General features: G+C 41.1%; 1 protein-coding gene across 1 annotated transcript in view; it reads left to right on the forward strand.

Annotated features, from left to right (window-relative positions):
- Nucleotides 1-317: 317 nt before the first annotated feature.
- LOC308674896 (uncharacterized protein) overlaps nt 318-17,615 on the forward strand; it is a gene marked incomplete at both ends in the record, with an annotated part of 59,862 nt that continues 42,564 nt past the window's right edge. Inside the window, 9 exons of the mRNA XM_081339757.1 lie at nt 318-474; nt 1,738-2,306; nt 3,523-3,543; nt 3,836-3,895; nt 13,514-13,567; nt 14,079-14,123; nt 15,352-15,378; nt 15,644-15,688; nt 16,345-16,389. Of these exons, the coding sequence (XP_081195883.1) occupies nt 318-474; nt 1,738-2,306; nt 3,523-3,543; nt 3,836-3,895; nt 13,514-13,567; nt 14,079-14,123; nt 15,352-15,378; nt 15,644-15,688; nt 16,345-16,389 (1,023 nt within the window). The remainder of the gene's footprint in view (nt 475-1,737; nt 2,307-3,522; nt 3,544-3,835; nt 3,896-13,513; nt 13,568-14,078; nt 14,124-15,351; nt 15,379-15,643; nt 15,689-16,344; nt 16,390-17,615) is intronic.

A 17,615-nucleotide genomic window follows, 5' to 3' on the forward strand; every position in this document is an offset into this window, starting at 1 on the left:
GTTGTAAAGGTAAGCTAGTTGCCAAGTGCCTGAAATGCAGTCATGTGACTACATGGGCGCGACATTTTAAAATGGCCAAAACGGCTTTATGGGTTGTAAAGTACTTGTTCCAGGCCCATCATAATTTTGAACAGTTGTTAAATGACTGGTCATAAGTTGAGGATTACCTCTACTTTAATGGAAGAACACGGAATGAATACTTTATAGATTACACATGTGCACATGCAAAAAGAATTATTTGCATTTCACGCTTTTTGCTTAAATGGGGACTATATTTAATTCACTGTTCCTTGTGCTTTTCAGTAAAACAGCAAATCATGATCTCTAGATTATTGTGGCCTTTGGTTTTGCTGGATCTTCATGCATTTCTAGTAGAAAACACCAATGAAGAAAAAAGAAATGGAGTCAGAAAGCAGAAGAGCAAACCATTTGTCTCAAATGCAGTAGAAAAATATCCCAATTCAAGCGACCAAGGTGATTATTTTTGAATAGTTTAATCTATCAGAGTCTAAAATTTATTTTGTATTCTGCAAGTGCAATAGTCTGAATGCTGGACTTACGTATCGCAATCGAGCACCACTTACTCTCCTTAAGGGAGATGAAGCTGGGTTGTCTGAGTGCAGGTGGGTGTTTGAACAGGAAGTTTAACCCAGCTACAAGTGTTTTGCACCTGTGATTTGCCAGAGAGGCTATTTCTGAATGTAGATTTAGTGCTCTTTTGATGTTCAATGAATAGCCAAATGAATAGCTCATTGGCACAGAAGAAGGCCACAGGGTGAAGAATGACTCTGCCATTATCACACCCTTTGTGTGTGGTTTTGTGTTATATGATACCCTCCAGATTGTTACATTATAACTTCCATCAGACCTAGCCCAACTAACTGGAAGTGATGGGAACTTTGTCCAATTTACCTTAAAGATAAAATGATTGGGGAAGATCAAAAACAAGTAAGTAGACACATATACCTTCCACTTCCAAAGTAATATGTCTGGCTACAACTTCATTTCTTTAGGTTTACCACAGAGGCAGAAAGATAAAGCACAGATATTCAGCTCTGTTTCCGGGAGAGGCTGCAAAATGGATGGTTCAAAGGCAGGAGCCAACAGGTCGTCAACCTCTGTTATATACAAACGAGTGACTTATCTCAGGGGAAAAAAATATCTAGTTTTTCCAGCTTTTCAGACATACTCAATATTTTCCTCAAAAATATTGAGTATGTCTGAAAAGCTGGAAAAACGAGATAATTGGAAAATATTGACATTTAAATAACTATGCCCACATTTGCCTATTATGCACGCCTTGTTTAAAGTTTCTTTATGAGAAACTCATTCTCCAGCATTCAGCTTTCTCTTGAAAAACTCTAGAAAAGCCTTTGCCATCCTAATAGCCACCCCAGCTGGGAATTCTGGGGCCTACAATCTATCCGGAAGCTACTAGACCAGAATAGCTCTGAAGGTGGTATGGGCAGATGCATCTTTTCTCCCAGACACAGACCTATGGCAAGGCCCATGCCTACTTGGGAATAAACCCCTCTGAACTCAGCAGGACTTCCAAGTAGATTTGTATAGAATTGTGCAGAACTGTGTTAGTGGGTGTTGGAGGAAAACGAGTTCAACAACTTCAGTAAGTTTTTCAAACATCTGTGGAAGACTGAAGGATACAAAAGAGGTCATGTCTTTAGCGTTCAAGTGACTAATCTGAGCTATTTTCTTCCTCTTGACTTTTTGGATTTCTAGATGAAGGCTGCATTTTGGAAATGGCCTTTCTCCTGGACAGTTCAGAGAGTGCTAAGAACTTCAATCATGAGCAGCAGAAAAAGTTTGTCTTGGAGACAGTAGACAGAATGAAAGGCCTGCAGCTCAGCTCTGGCCGCGCACTCAGCTGGAGGACTGCCTTACTTCAGTATAGCAGCACTGTCCTTATTGAGCAAGCATTTAGAGACTGGAAGGGCCCCGAGGCATTTAAGTCTCGAATTGCTCCCATTACATACATTGGCCACGGGACCTATACCACCTATGCCATTACAAATCTCACTCAGCTCTATATGACTGAGGGAACTCACGGTAGCGTGAAAGTTGCTGTGTTGTTGACTGATGGGGCAGACCATCCAAGAAACCCAGATATTTTTTCAGCTACCGCCGATGCTAAACATCAAGGTATCGTGTTCTTCACTGTGGGAATGACCAGAGTAGCCGAGGAGGTGGCCAATGCTGCCAAACTCCGGCTATTGGCCAGCGTTCCAGCCTCTAGGTTTGTCTTCAATCTGCAGGAAAAAGACGTGGTGGAAAGAATCCTCAAAGAAATGGTAGGGGCAAATACCTCAATTGGGCCAATATACTGGATAGATCCCTTATGCAGATGGAATTTTTCTGTGGGTTATGTGCAAATGTTCTGTGATGGAATATCACTTGGAACACAGGGCTCCAAAAGTCCCTAGTTTCAGGAAGCCAGAATTATATCCTTCCTCACAAAGTGGCTGTCAAAATGCTAATTGTTCAACGGCATATTAGAGTTTAGTCAAATGACTTGAATATGTGCTGCGTAATCAGTTGGAAAAGATGAGCCGAGAGCTGGGTTGATTACTCTTTTAAGGAGATGACAGAAACCAGTCTGGTATAGAGATTAGGGTGCTGGATTAGGAACTCAGAGATCATGACTCTCGTCCACCCTCAGCTACAGTAGTTCCTTGGCTGACTTTGGCCAGCCAGTTGCACCCAGCCCATTCCACCACACAGGTTTGTGGTCGGAGAAATAAGAGGAGGGAGATGTACGAAGGAGGAAGGAAGAGGGAGAAATTGGAGGAAGGAGATGTATAGCTCAAAATGTACACCATCTTGAGCTATACAAAAGAAAGGAAACATAAATACGAGTAAATAATAATAATAAAAAACCATGGAGGGGGAAAACGTTTTGTTTGTGAGAATGAGGTCATGTTATGGGCCAATAATATAACCATGTATCCATTAACAACATGTTCTGCTCTTCCATGCTGATTTATTAAGACGCTAGAGTTATGTATGTTGTTGGTGTCCTACATTACATTTTTTCCAATCTCTGCTTCCATAATGCATTCCTGTAGATATCCAGGATAGGAAAGCCCTTGCATGTGGGCCATTGTGGACTGAGGTTTCCCTCTGTTCCAGAATAGGTAGGTAGGGCTTCAGGGTGGTGAGGACGAGGACAGGAGGAATCTCACCATGCTGGGGGTGGAGCTAAATGTATCTCCCACCTTTTCCAAAAAGCTTTACCACTTTGGAACTTCAAATATATAGATATTAATACATGTTGTCTTATGTTCTCAGTATATTATGAATCAACTAAGCAACCTTTCCTTGTCCACTCTGTTACGTAACTATTAATTATACAGAGGTTTTATCAAATAAAACAAAAGAAATTGCATAGTACAAGTACTATTATGTTGGGATTATCTTCCCATGAGCTTGCTTTTTCACTTTTTAAAGAACTGTGCTTTATTATCTGTAAAAATCTAATTTTCTTTCCATTTATATCTATCTCTCTAGAAAGTCCTGGCAGAAGAAGGGGTAAGTCATATTTGTGCATAGATGAATGAATGGGTGGGTTGTGTTTAAAACTAGTTGCCTGATAAATGAACATGAAAGTTAAATAATTATCCACGTTGGTGAAAATGTTATGTAGTTTTATTACTGGTATTCTTTAATCAATACAGCCCTCCCTTAAAGGTGTGGAGGCATTACAAGTGTAGGATATAAATTGATTAAAAACCGAAAATATAAAAATAGTTATAAGCAAAACACACAACCTGTCTTGATTATGCTGAAGTTTCATTTGCTTGGTTGTTTTTGCCCCCAAAAGTGTCCTCAGCCTCCTGTGTGTGACTGTGAAAAAGGAGAAAAGGGCCTTCCTGGCCCTGCTGTAAGTATCTTTTTTTCCCCCTCACTTTTCTGGTTCTGTAGCTTACATTCTATGTACAATGTGGATTAATTTTAACAGTGGCACTTTATTAATTTGCAATGCTGATGAAATGTGCGTTGAGAAAGGGCAGGCTTGTGATTCAGTAGGACGATCACAGAAAACGTATCTGCATGGACTTCCGGGTGGCTCTTCAGCGGCACGGACGGTCGGAATCGACCGCCAGCCCCCCAATCTCATTAAAGCCGTGGAGCAGCTACGATCAGCTGTTCCGCGGCTTGAAAACCCTTCCCCTTGGGCAAAGAGGGGAAGGGGAGCATTCTGGGTAGGGGTAGAGCTCCCCTAGAGCCCTAGAATATTTATTCTGGGCTTGAAGGGTGAGAGCTCCCCCAAAGCCCGGAGATACTCCAGATCGGAGGACTTCTCTGCTTTCAAGCAGAGCAAGACGCTGAATCCACTCCTGCTGGATTTGATTGTTATCTTGAGCAACTGAAGCAGGCAGAGCGGATGCGGGAGCTGTATAAATAGCAAGTATTAGACTTTAACTCTGGAATCTCAACTTTCTTCTGTTTCAACGATCGTCTTAAAAGGAAGGGGAAGATGGTGCCTGAGTGATTCTTTGTAACAAGAATCGAAAGTGCTTGGCTGGTGTTTTTTTTTAAAGTGAAAGCGATTGTTCGGATATTGAAAATTATAAGGACTATAAGAAAATCACAAGAAATCATAAGAATTTTAAGAAGAGAATAGTAAGATCTTAAATTTTTTTATTTGAATCCCTTTTTTCCCTTTCTTCGATAAGGAATTAATATTATATCAAAACAGAGAATAACAACTTAAAAGCTGATAGTGCCTGACTTTTACTGGTTTAAGATGTCATTGAAACCATCGAAAGCTGTGGTCTCCAGGAGTGCAGGGGCTTCGCCAGCGTTAATAACCTCTGAAGAGATTGTTTTAGCAATTAAACAGTTGAAAATGGGTAAATCGCCAGGAATAGATGGACTGACAGCTAGTTATTATAAAAATTTACAGTCAGAAATGGTGGAGCCTCTAAGGGATTTATTTAGAGCAATTCAAATTGGGGGAGTAGTGCCCCCATCATGGAGAACAGCTTTTATAACATTGATTCCAAAGGAAGATCAAGATCTTAGTCAACCAAAGAATTATAGACCAAAATTACACTTGTCTTGGTTGGGGAGAATTGCAGCTGTGAAGATGAATGTTTTACCAAAAATTTTATTTTTGTTTCAAATGATACCAATACTTAAGAAAGATGTAAATTTAAATGAGTGGCAAAAAGGTATTAATAAATTCATTTGGGCAGGGAAAAGACTGAGAGTAAAGTTTAAAATTATGCAAGATGTACGTGAAAGAGGAGGTCTTAAGATGCCCAATTTGAGATTATATTATGATGCAGTTGTATTATCAACAATTAGTGACTGGTTTAATTTAACAGATTAAAGAATATTGAATATTGAGGGGTATGATTTATTGTATGGATGGCATGCGTATTTATTATATGATAAAAAGGTGGACAATGTTTTTAAGACTCATATTTTAAGGAATGCTCTGTTACGAGTTTGGAAAAAATATCAATATATATTAAATAACAGAATACCTATATGGAGAATACCCAGACATGCAATAGGAAATATAAATGTGGATCAGAAACAAGACGTGATTACTTATAAAGAGCTTCTTAGAATGGAAGGGAATATTTTGCAACTGAAACCTTTAAATGTATTAAAAGAAGAAAAGATAGTACAGACTTGGTTTCAGTTCATACAATTACAAGCTAGATGGAAAGAAGATCAGAAAATTGGTATAACAAGAGTTGATGAAAATTTTATAAAACAAATTAGAGATCAAAGTCAATCGCATATAAAAAGGCTATATAACGCATTGATAGAGATTGATTCAGAATCGGAGTTAGTTAAGGATTGTATGATAAAATGGGCTCAGAATATTCAAGAACCTATGATGATGGACACTTGGGGAAAAAATTGGGTTACAAATGTAAAATTTATACAAGCGCAAAACTTAAGAGAGAATTTTTATAAAATGTTTTATAGATGGCATTTAGATCCTAAAAAAATAGCATGTATGTATCCAAATCAATCACCTAAGTGTTGGTGATGTGGTAGTGAAGAGGCAACTTATTATCATATATGGTGGACATGTAAAAATGTTAAAGCTTTTTGGATAAAAATATGGTGGATTCTTCAGAAAGTTTTTAAGAAAAAGATAAGATTTACTCCAGTTATTTTTACTGGGTATTATCTTGGACTGTTCTGCTATAGAAACCAAATTGATGTTACATTTAATAACGGCAGCCAGATTTCTAGTGGCGCAATATTGGAAGAAAGAAAATTTACCTACGATAGAACAATGGACATTTAAAGTAATGGACATGGCTGAAATGGCAAAAAGTTTCAGCATATTTGAAAGAGCAATCACAAGAAAAATATATTTTGGAATGGAGAAGATGGATTGATTATGTTCAAAATAAATATGGGACTAAAAAGTTTCAAATAGCTTATGAATAATTTTTAGTAATTAAAAAGATGTGTTATTATAGTTATTATAGTTTTGTTATAAGGGAGTTAAAGAGTGGAAGGTTTGTTAATGTTTTAATAGATATTTAGCATATGTTTGTATAAGATTGTTATACACAATACCCTGTATTCTGCTTTGGGAAGTCTGGCGGGGGGAGGGGTGATGGGGAGGGGGGTTCAATTTATATGTTTTTTAAATTTTGTAAAACTTTTCAATTAAAAAAAACGTATCTGCATGCAGTTGTGCAGATATATCAACTCGGTTGGCATACCCAAGACAGTTGCTATAAAGTTGCTTCCTAAAACTCAGTGGGAGAGTCTCAGATGAACAGACGTTAGGTTAAACTGGAATTGTCAGCAAGACCAAGGAGAGTTTTATTGCGTTTCTATCTTGCCTTGTCTTTGGAGAGCAGGGGGGTGAGACACCCAGGAGAGTCTTCCTTCATTTTATTCTGAGAACAAAAATCACCAGTGAATTTTGTTATGTTTCGGGTTCAGACAAGCAGGAAAGACCCAGGCAGATGAGTACAGAAGAACTGTTGTTTTATTCATAACTATAACTGTACTGAGGGGTAGGGGTATCCATGCAGTCTTTATATAGTTTCCTATAGACTTAACAACCAATCAGATTGAACCCATCATTCCCGCCAAGTTGACTGCAGCCTGGACTGAAAAGTCCCATCTGTGTTGCTGGAGAACCGTTAGCATTCCAGCATACACGTGATAAGGTCTTCCCAAAGCTCAATACATAACACCCCTTCCCCTTTTAAGGAACAGACAATATAACCCTTGACATTTAAGGATTATAATTCACTCCCAACCTCCAATTGTTTAATTGAATGTTTGACCCCATTCAAGGTAGAATATTCATAACGCGACCTTCTTGGACGTGCAATGCATAGGTTGCATCCAATGAGACTAAGACAGTTTTACTGTTCTGCCAGTAGTATCGCACTACCTAATAGTACATAGTAGACTACAAAGAGATAAAAGAACATCTCACTGAAAAAGACTCTCTCTCAGTTAATTCCCTTTCAGTATGCAATTGCAAGCCATTACATGTTGATTAACAAAATCCAAAAAACAATGGGCATGCCCACAAGCTGGTAATCCAATTACAATACTTTGTCTTATTTGACAACATAGTCAGCAAGTTATGCAGGTGGCCTGTGAGGCCGTGAGAAACGTCTTTGAGCTCCACCCACTTTGTGATGTACCAACTTATCTGGCACGCCAGGTGAGTTCATGCTCTCCTGTGCTGGAGAATCTGAGGATGGAAGATTGCTCTGGCTGGCCTCACCCGGTAGGCCCACCCCAGAGTCAAAGTTTGAAGCAGAGTAAGCACAGCGGTCACTAGGGTCTGGCTGATCTGACTGATCAGGGGTTCCATGTTGCACCTCCGTGCTGTCCTGGTCCTCTTCAGACTCGAAACCTGCTGTGTACTGAAAACGCTGATAGGGAGAATAAGAGCTAGCCTGTGTGTCAGCTTGATAACTACGAGAGGGACTAGTACCCCCATATTCACTTAGTGACCGTTCTGGAAATCTCTTCCTTAGTTGATCCACATGCCGTTTTACCAGACGCCCTCCCTCCACCCCTACTGTGTAAAATAGGGGCCCTGTTTTGTCAACCACCTTCCCTGGGACCCACAAATGTCCCGGCCCATAATTTCTGGCCCAGACCAAGTCACCCGGTTGTAGCCCCCTCGGGGGTTTGGGTTGAGCAGCATCTGATGCCACCCTGTCCGGATGAAGTCTGTCCAGCTTAGTGATGAGGCGTCTGCCCCAGCAAAGCTCTGCAGGACTTTTTCCTGTGGCTGTACAAGGTGTGGAGTGTTGACAAAGCAGGAAGTCTGCTAGTCTGTGGTGCCAGTCACCTGTGATGATGCATTTGAGTGCGTCCTTGGTCGTTCTCACCATTCGTTCTGCTTGTCCATTCGACGATGGATGAAATGGTGCAGATGTGGCATGTCTGATCATGTTTGCTCTGAGGAAAGCCTGAAACTCAGCAGCAGTAAATTGAGCCCCATTATCTGAAACCATGACATCAGGTAGCCCATGTGTAGCAAAAAGTTTCCTCAGTACCTGGATGGTCCTAGCAGTAGTCATATTGGGGACTGGAACTACTTCCAGCCATTTTGAGTAGCTATCCACTACAACTAAGAATAACTGTCCCTGAAAAGGCCCAGCATAATCAATATGAATCCTGGACCAGGGCGTGTGAGTTGCCTCCCATCTATGGACAGGTGCCTGAGGGATTTCAGGTCTTGATCTTTGGCATATATAGCAACCGTGTACCCGCTCCTCAACAGCCTTATCTAAACCAGGCCACCACAAGTAGCTTCTAGCTAATGCTTTCATGCACACTATACCAGGGTGTCCCTCATGCAAGGACTGTAGTGCTCTATCTCTCAAGACTGATGGAATAATGACTCTATTACCCCATAACAAACATCCCTTGTGTGCAGATAACTCATGCCTTCTGATAAAATAACTCTGGAATTCAGGACCAGGACTTCTGTCCTGCCATCCCGTGAATACCCATGACAATACTCTGCTTAAAATTCTATCTGTAGCAGTTTCAGCAGCAATGTCCCCAGCATTGAGGGGGAATTCAGGTAATTCCTGTATGGACAGTATTTGTGCAGCAGGGACTGGATCAGGATCTATCAGAGCTAAAGGTAGCCTACTGAGGCCATCTGCATGGCCCATTTCCTTCCCAGGTTTGTGAATTTTCTTGAAATTATAAGCAGACAAGAATATAGACCACCTGAGCATTCTAGGTGATAATATGTGGGGAGTTTGCTTATCTGTTGTGAATAAGCCTAAAAGAGGTTTGTGATCAGTAAATACAGTGAATTTTCTCCCATATAAATAATCGTGGAATTTTTTGACCCCAGCCACTATAGCTAAGGCTTCCTTATCAATTTGTGCATAATTTCTTTCAGTAACAGATAATGTTCTAGAATAATATGCTATGGGGACTTGCTTCCCATTTTTTTGTAAGTGGCTTAGAACAGCTCCCACTCCATAAGGAGATGCGTCACAAGCAATGCAAACAGGTTTAGATTCTATATAATGTGTGACAGTAGATTTGTCTGACAACAGGACCTTAAGGTCCTGAAAACTTCTCTCATGTACATTAGTCCAATTCCAGACAGCCTTCTTGTCAAGCAGTCTGTGGAGGGGCTCTGCTATAGCTGCCTTATGAGGCAGAAATGTATGATAAAAATTCAATAACCCCAAAAATGCTTGTAATTCAGCTTTATTCTTGGGACTAGGAGCCATTTTGATGGCCTTTACCTTTGATTCCGCAGGGTGGATTTCACTGGCATCTATACAAAATCCCAAAAACTCTGTTGAAGTGACTCCTATACTGCATTTATTTCTTTCCAATTTAAGGCCTGCGTTGTGTAGCCTGTGCAATACAGCCCTGAGTCTACTGGCCAAAACCTCTTCAGATTCTCCTGCGATGAGAACATCATCAAAGTATGGGCAAACACCCTGAATGCCCTTGAGTGTGCGCTCCATGATTTCTTGAAATATGCCAGGTGCAACGCTTATGCCAAACTGCAACCCATTGACTTTAAAAGCTCCTTTGTGTGTGACTATAGTTTGAAGGGGGGGAATGGGAAACCCCTATAGTTACCCCACTTAAGCCAAATGGAGAAGTTCATATTTGCTGTGGCCTCATCTACTGGCAGCTGCTGGTACACCTGCACCAAATCGAGCTTAGCGAAAATGGCTCCTCCCTGTAAAGAGGCGAGAACATGGCTGACTACTGGAACCGGGTAAGCATGCTGGTTTAAAGCTTTGTTTAGGGTGCATTTATAGTCCGCGCAAATACGAACTTCTCTATTTAGCTTAAGTGGGGTAACTATAGGGGTTTCCCATTCCCCCCCTTCAACAGGCTGCAACACTCCTTGTTCTACTAATTTGTCTATTTCTGCTTCGATTTTGTGTTTTAACGCAAACGAAACTCTTCTTGGCTTTATTCTGATTGGCATTACGTTAGGGTCTAATTTAAGCGAAATAGGTGGCCCTGTGTACTTTCCCAACTTAGAATCGAAGACGTCTGCAAATTCCTCACACACAGTTCTGAGGTCAATACTTTGTGTTCTATTGATGCCTGTTATCTGGATTCCCAATGCCTCAGACGAGTCAAGTCCAATCAGACTTGTTCATTGGCCCTCTACCACTACGACATCCAGGTGCCCAAGAAACTTTTTTAATTTTACTGACAGGGTGGCCTCCCCCTTGATTTTAACATGGGTGTTCTGAAAGTCGGTCAGAATAATGCTTGAGGGCCTCAATTTCACCCAGTGATTGCTGCAGCTGCAAACATAGTTAAATGTCTTGTGTGAAATGATCAAGACTGCTGAGCCAGAGTCTAATTCCATTTTACATGGAATGCCTTGTAATTCAATTGAAAGTTTAAGCTTGGATTTAAGGGGCAATGAGCCCCTGTACGGCAGATACTCCTCCGGCTTTTAAAAAACCCCACGCTGGTTGGACCCTGGGCCCCGGTACCTCTCCTTGTCGGCTCCCCCTACTGCTGCTTGTGATGACCGTCTCTTTGACGAGCTCAGAAAATGACCGCGATGTGTCCAGTCCTTCCACAGGCCCAACACGTGGCCATCCGGAACCTGCAGTTCACGCGAGCATGGTTGCCGCCACAACCCATGAATCTAGGGAAGAGGTAAGGTAAAGGTAAAGGTTCCCCCGCACATGCGTGCTAGTCGTTTCCAACTCTAGGGGCTGGTGCTCATCTCCGTTTCAAAGTCGAAGAGCCAGCACTTGTCTGAGGACATCTCCATGGTCATGTGGCTGGCATGACTAGACACCAAAGGCGCACAGAACACTGTTACCTTCCCACCGTAGTGGTCCCTATTTCTCTATTTGCATTTTTACATGCTTTCGAACTGCTAGGTTGGCAGAAGCTGGGACAAGTAACAGGCACTCACTCTGTTATGCGGCACTCGGGATTTGACCCGCCAAACTGCCGACCTTCTGATCGACAAGCTCAGCATCCTAACCCACTGAGCCACCGCGTCCCTTATAGGGAAGAGAACTGCCTTATAATTGTTCTCTTTTTGTTGAAGTCCGCGTTCTTGTGTTCCTGCTTGCTTCTGTAGCTTGTCTATCTCTGTTTCTTCGTCTGCTGTGGTTTCGCCACCATATTTTGCGACCTGGTGGTGAATTGACTCTTTTGCTTTGGAAGGTTTGGTGGTTTGCACTACTTGTACTGCACCTCCGGCTGCTTCGTCAGCCATTATTTCGTCTTGTGCCTCCAATAGTGTTAAATTTGGTTTTGCGAATAGTGTTTGTTGGAGGGCTTTATCATGAAGGCCGCAAACTAACCGATCCCTCAGGCATTCTTCCAAGTTGGAGAATTTGCAAAGATGCGCGGCCTGGCGCAGGCCTGCGATGAACTCCAAGGCTGTTTCTCCTGGGCGTTGCACTCTCTGATTAAATTTGAATCTCCACGCCATTTTGGACATTCTTGGTTTAAAATGTCCATTCAACTTTTGCTTGAGGTCGGCAAACAATACTGTCTCTATCGGCGTAGGGGCAAATAGGCTCTCCGCTAGATCAAACGTTGCAGGTCCGCATATGCAGAGCAGTGTTGCTGCCTTGAGGCCTTCTTCTGCAATTTGATTTGCCTGTAGGTAATTTTCGATCTGCCCGAGGTACGACAGCCACTCTTCGGGATTGCGAATGTCGAATTCTCGGAGCTTGCCGACCTTTGGCATCTTCTCAACTTCCTGTGTTCTGGATCCTGCTTCACGAGCTCAGACGGGTGATTCTGAGCGTGTGGCCGTTAGCGTATTAATACTAGCCAGCCGAAAGAGAGGGGGGGAAAGATACCTCTTTCCACCAGCATGTAAAGCTAACCCCTCGTGACTTCAGCTCTGTGCGAAGCAGGATCCCACCCTCGTCGCCACTGTTATATTTCAGGTTCGGACGAGCAGGAAAGACACCAGGCAGATGAGTACAGAAAAACTGTTGTTTTATTCATAACTATAACTGTACTGAGGGGTAGGGGTATCCATGCAGTCTTTATATAGTTTCCCATAGACTTACCAACCAATCAGATTGAACGCATCTTTCCCACCAAGTTGACTGCAGCCCGGACTGGAAAGTCCCATCTGTGTTGCTGAAGAACCGTTAGCATTCCAGCATACATGTGATAAGGTCTTCCTAAAGCTCAATACATAACAAATTTCATCAAAGAACAATTGCAACACAATCATGCGAATTAGAGGGAATGCCCGCTTTAGGCACTTTTGTAATTTTTTATCATAGCTTAAGCCACATTTATTTGTTTGTTGCTTTGTAACAGATCTTTCCTCTGGCTGTCAAGGCCACCCTCTCTACTCACTACAGGGAGCAAGAGGGGATGCAAAAGCTACGTGGGGGGGGGCTTGATTTATTACATATATTGAGTAGAATTCTGGCCAAAAAGGTATGATAAGAAGTGCAGCGCAGCTAGGCCGGGGTGGGGGGGCACAAACTATGTTAGCTCATTAGTCATTTTTGAATTATGGAATGGTTTTTGACAGATAGGGAGTGAAAATCGTTATGAGTTCAATAAACATGTTATATGATGGAATTAAAGCATGAAAGTAAATGGAATGTATAATAAGTGGTTCAACACACTGAGCAGGGAATGAATCAAGATGCTGTTGGTTATATTTATCAGAATGATATATGTAGTCCACTTCTTTTAACTATTTAGAGCAGAAAGATACGCCCCAGTCTCTACACGACTTCCACCCTCCCTCTTGACGAAGTGAGAATTTCTGTTTTTTCACAGTATACAGTACATTCAGAGAACTACCTCTGCTGTATATTTCCTCTTGCAGCACCACTATGAGCCACAGCCTTTAATAACAAAATTCAGGTAGTACTTTAAGCAAAAGTTCCTTGAATTTTGTTCCTTGTCTTCCTAGCCATCTCCTCATTTTCTTGGGAGCAACAAGTGAAAGTTGTTGAGGTATAATAATGTCTAGGAAGTTGTACAGTAAAGAACTCCGTTAACTTTCCACTTTTACATCTTTTGCTTCCAGGGTAAAAAAGGTCGCCCTGGGGATGATGGAGCACCCGGTGCAAAAGGAGGAAAGGTGCTACGATGTTTCAAATATGCTTAAAAGCTCATTTTTGAAAAATCAGTCATTTAGAACAAGGGTCCCCAACTCCTAGTCCATGGCCCACTACCAGCCCATGGCCTATTCAGAATTGGGCTGCGCACACAAACGTGCAAAGCTCAACTTGCATGCGGGCTGGCCCACCACTCACGCAAGCACTGTGTGCGCATGCGCACCGGCCCATTGCTCGCGTGGCCCAATTCCCCTCTCCTCCCCCCAGCTGGGCCACCAAGCCATAAAGGTTGAGGACTGCTGATTTAGAATGTATCTGGCTGAAATTAAGAGATCTCCCATTGTAGAAGAAATTAGAAGTTAAAACATAACACGTACATTTCAGCATATGAGTGATGTGTTGTTAAGACTCCAGCCAATTTACAATTGTCCATTAAGAGTTTTTAGAATGTTCTCAGAACACTTACAATGTTCACTAAGTTGTGAAAGTAGCAGGTTGTAGAGGAATAGTATTAAAATATCCTATTGCTTCTAGGGGGAGCCAGGCCTAAATGGAATTCCGGGAAGAGATGGGACAGAGGTAAAAATCAGTATTTTGTGCCATGAATTAATTTGCTTTGAAAGAAACATCTAGGTACTTTAAAAATGTATGCCATCACACACTGATAATCAGAATTTGCATTCACACAAACAGAAGGAGGTAGCAGTCTTTTTTCTATCCAAAGCTGTACTCATTCAGGGAGAGTGTGTGATAAACAGAGCTGAGAGCCAAAAAGAGTGGGGCTACCCACTTCTTTTTGTCCAATAATGTCCCCCTTTTTCTTGCTCTCATTTTCTTTCTTTGTGACATTCTCTGCCTAAGCAACAGGCTGCCAGGGAGGGGACAGGATCTTACAACACTATTGATCTGATCCCTTGGATCATGAACAATTAGGCTAAGGTAGGCTTATTATTATTAATTTTATTTGTATACTGCCCTTCTCCCAAAGGACTCAGGCTTACTGTATGAGGATTTCAAAATGCCAGATAACCACTAGCCATCGGCAAACAGTTAAAATTTTCTGTGAGTCTTTGTTGCTATATAGCGACAATCAGATTTTTGCAATCCAGATTTAGTAGCCTTAGGCTGTTGGCTGCATGGGGTCCACTAATAAAAAGCAAAAAAATGTGAGAAAAAAATAAACAAATTTAGCAATGTGTGAAGTACTGCTCCTCCCACATCATCGGCCTCACTCATAAAATCTTCAACCCACTATCCCAATTCATGTCCGCAATCTGGACTAGATTATGCAGCAACTGTAACATTAATCCCAAGCCACAAAAGCTACCTAGACAATCCTGGGATGTTGGAAATGGCTAGACGATGGCATGGTTTAGCATAACGATAATTGGATTTTTATAATGACAGCCTTAGAGTGGGTTTTCATACTATTGACAGAAATTGCAACAATATCCTTTTATTTTATTCAGGAGCTCAGATACTGCTTTGTAAAAAAAAAGTGAGACAAAAACGGTGACTGAAGCATTAGTCATCCCTCTGCAAAACTTTTCAGTGGCTTTGCTGGGGGTCTGATACTAGAGAATCAGGACCACTGTGCATTGCCAAGGCACTGGATTGAGTTCACCAAATAAAAGTCAAATTAAAAAATCAAGTAAAAGAAGACCCAATCACTGGTTCTTAGTTCCTTTTTCTCACTCCAAGACAGATGCACATTTTGAAATTAAATGCCTAGTGTTAATCCTACACGTTTTGGCTAGCAAGTGCCTGTACTAATTTAGTTAAAAGATATTTCACTTCTTTCTGTTAGGGGAAATCTGGATATAAAGGAGAAAAGGTATGGACTTCTCAACTTCTTGGATCCTCTGTTTGTTGTATGCAAGTAAAAGGTGAGTTACTGAATTTAAAGAGAAAGGATGGAGTACTTATTAATTAATGAATTGTATAACCTACATTTTCCTTTTTTTGTAAAATCTTAAAACATGTTTCCAAAAAGAAAATATAAGGGGAGTGGAAATCTTGCAATGAAGAAAGACCAGTGTTGTTGCTTGGAATTGTCTTTTAATGCGGAGATAATATTAATGGCACTTTTTAAATCTCAGGGTGAAAGAGGTGAATGTGGAACACCAGGCATAAAAGGAGACCGAGTAAGTAACTATCATAGATTTAATGGGGAGGAGGGGAGAAATGGTAAGGTAAAGACTTGGAAAGAAGATAAGGAGATATGATCTACAATAGACCAGATGTAGATGTAGCCTGATGCTAAAATATCTAAATCAGGGATGTCAAACTCGCAACGTCAGATGACATGTCGCAACATATCCAGTGGTGGGATTCAGCCAGTTTGCACCAGTTCGGCAGAACCAGTAGCTAATTTTTTGTTGCCCAAGCCCAGAATGGACTTCTGGAAGCAGCATCCACACAGAGAACTGGTTGTTCACATATTTTAATCCCACCACTGGACGTATCCCGGCAATGGGGTGGGTGCGGTTTCACTGTGATGCAACCGGCCCGCGGGCTGACACTTTGACACCCCTGATCTAGATCATCATCATGTAAATATGATTAGCAAAGAGAGGACTATTGCGGTGGGAATATTTTCAATAGGTGTAAAGAATGTAATAGTATCAATTCGTTTTTAAATTAGCTGCCTTAACATTAACGATCTGTAGCAGGCCTGCAAAAATGTCTTCCTGAATTTGTGGACAGCTGCCACCAATCAGTGTGAACACTATGAGCCTGGCTAGACTTACGCCTTGAGTTGGTCAAAGGCAGCTTCCTAATTTCTTCTCTTATCTTGTAGGGTCCAGAAGGCCCAGGTGGTCCAAGAGGTCCCCGAGGTCTGCAGGTAATAGAGACTAGAAAGTCTGCTTAAAGATTGTGCCGCATGCCACCCTTCTCTGTCTCTCCAGATTTAATCCTGATCCCAATTGCTGTTGTAACCTGAGGACTAGTAATTTCATAATGAAGTTTGTTGCTGCATAATTTATTCATTTTTAGTTCTATTATTATCAGAATAAAGTTGATTAGTGGGGATAATACAAATTCTTGCATCATGTGCCTGGGATCCAGCAATGGTGGGGAGCTCTTACAAAGTCTGTATTGAGTTGATATCAAATGAATTCTGCTGTGAATTGTGATTTTATGTTTTTTAAGCTGATTGTGGACAGTTCTTATATTTGTATCTTTGTTATTAAATTATTTTACCTGTTGTGAGCCACCCAGAGTCACTTACTGTAGAACGTATGGATGGCCATACAAATTGAATGGAATGAATGAATGAATGAATGAACCAATGAATCAATCAATTAATCAATCAATCAATTAGCTAAGTTCATATATTGTGCCCAGTCATGATTTGTTTTAACAATGGTTGTTGAATAAGTCATAATAGCCTGGTCCACACATGACATTGTTGAGCATTGTATAGCTTAATGAGATATGTGAGACCAGTCATAAGTTGACACCCATCATAGTCAACATCTATTTGTAATCTGTCATAATTATAGCCTAGGCATACAAGTACCTAGACTGGATCATGCATCCCCAGGGGTGCTGTGACCACTGGAAATTTGAGAACTGGTCATACCTCTATTTTTTTCAGCACCACTGTAACTTGGATCAGTCATTTAACAAATGGATATAAGCTGAGGACTATAAGTACAATTCAGATTTATTTTATTTTATTTTATTTTAATTCCATTTATATCCCGCCCTTCTCCGAAGACTCAGGGCGGCTTACAAGCTTAGCAGTAGCCTTCATTCTATGCATGACTGTCCCCCAAATCTTTTTTCCTTTCCCAGTTTAAACAAACAGTCCTTAAATTTATTATGGTATATATCAAGATTTGAAGAGTTTATTCCATCTAAGTCCTCTCAAGTGTTTGGAAATCAGCAATTTAGAAATAACTGTACTATAATGATGTATAAGTACACTGACCAGAATTACTTTAACAGGAGATGGAAGGCTATACAAATACGATGATGGTGATAGTGAGAATGATGAAGAAAGATAGATAGATAGATAGATAGATAGATAGATAGATAGATAGACAGACAGACAGACAGACAGAC

The sequence above is a fragment of the Vipera berus genome (assembly GCF_964194415.1).
Source record: "Vipera berus genome assembly, chromosome: 1".
Taxonomy (NCBI): domain Eukaryota; kingdom Metazoa; phylum Chordata; class Lepidosauria; order Squamata; family Viperidae; genus Vipera; species Vipera berus.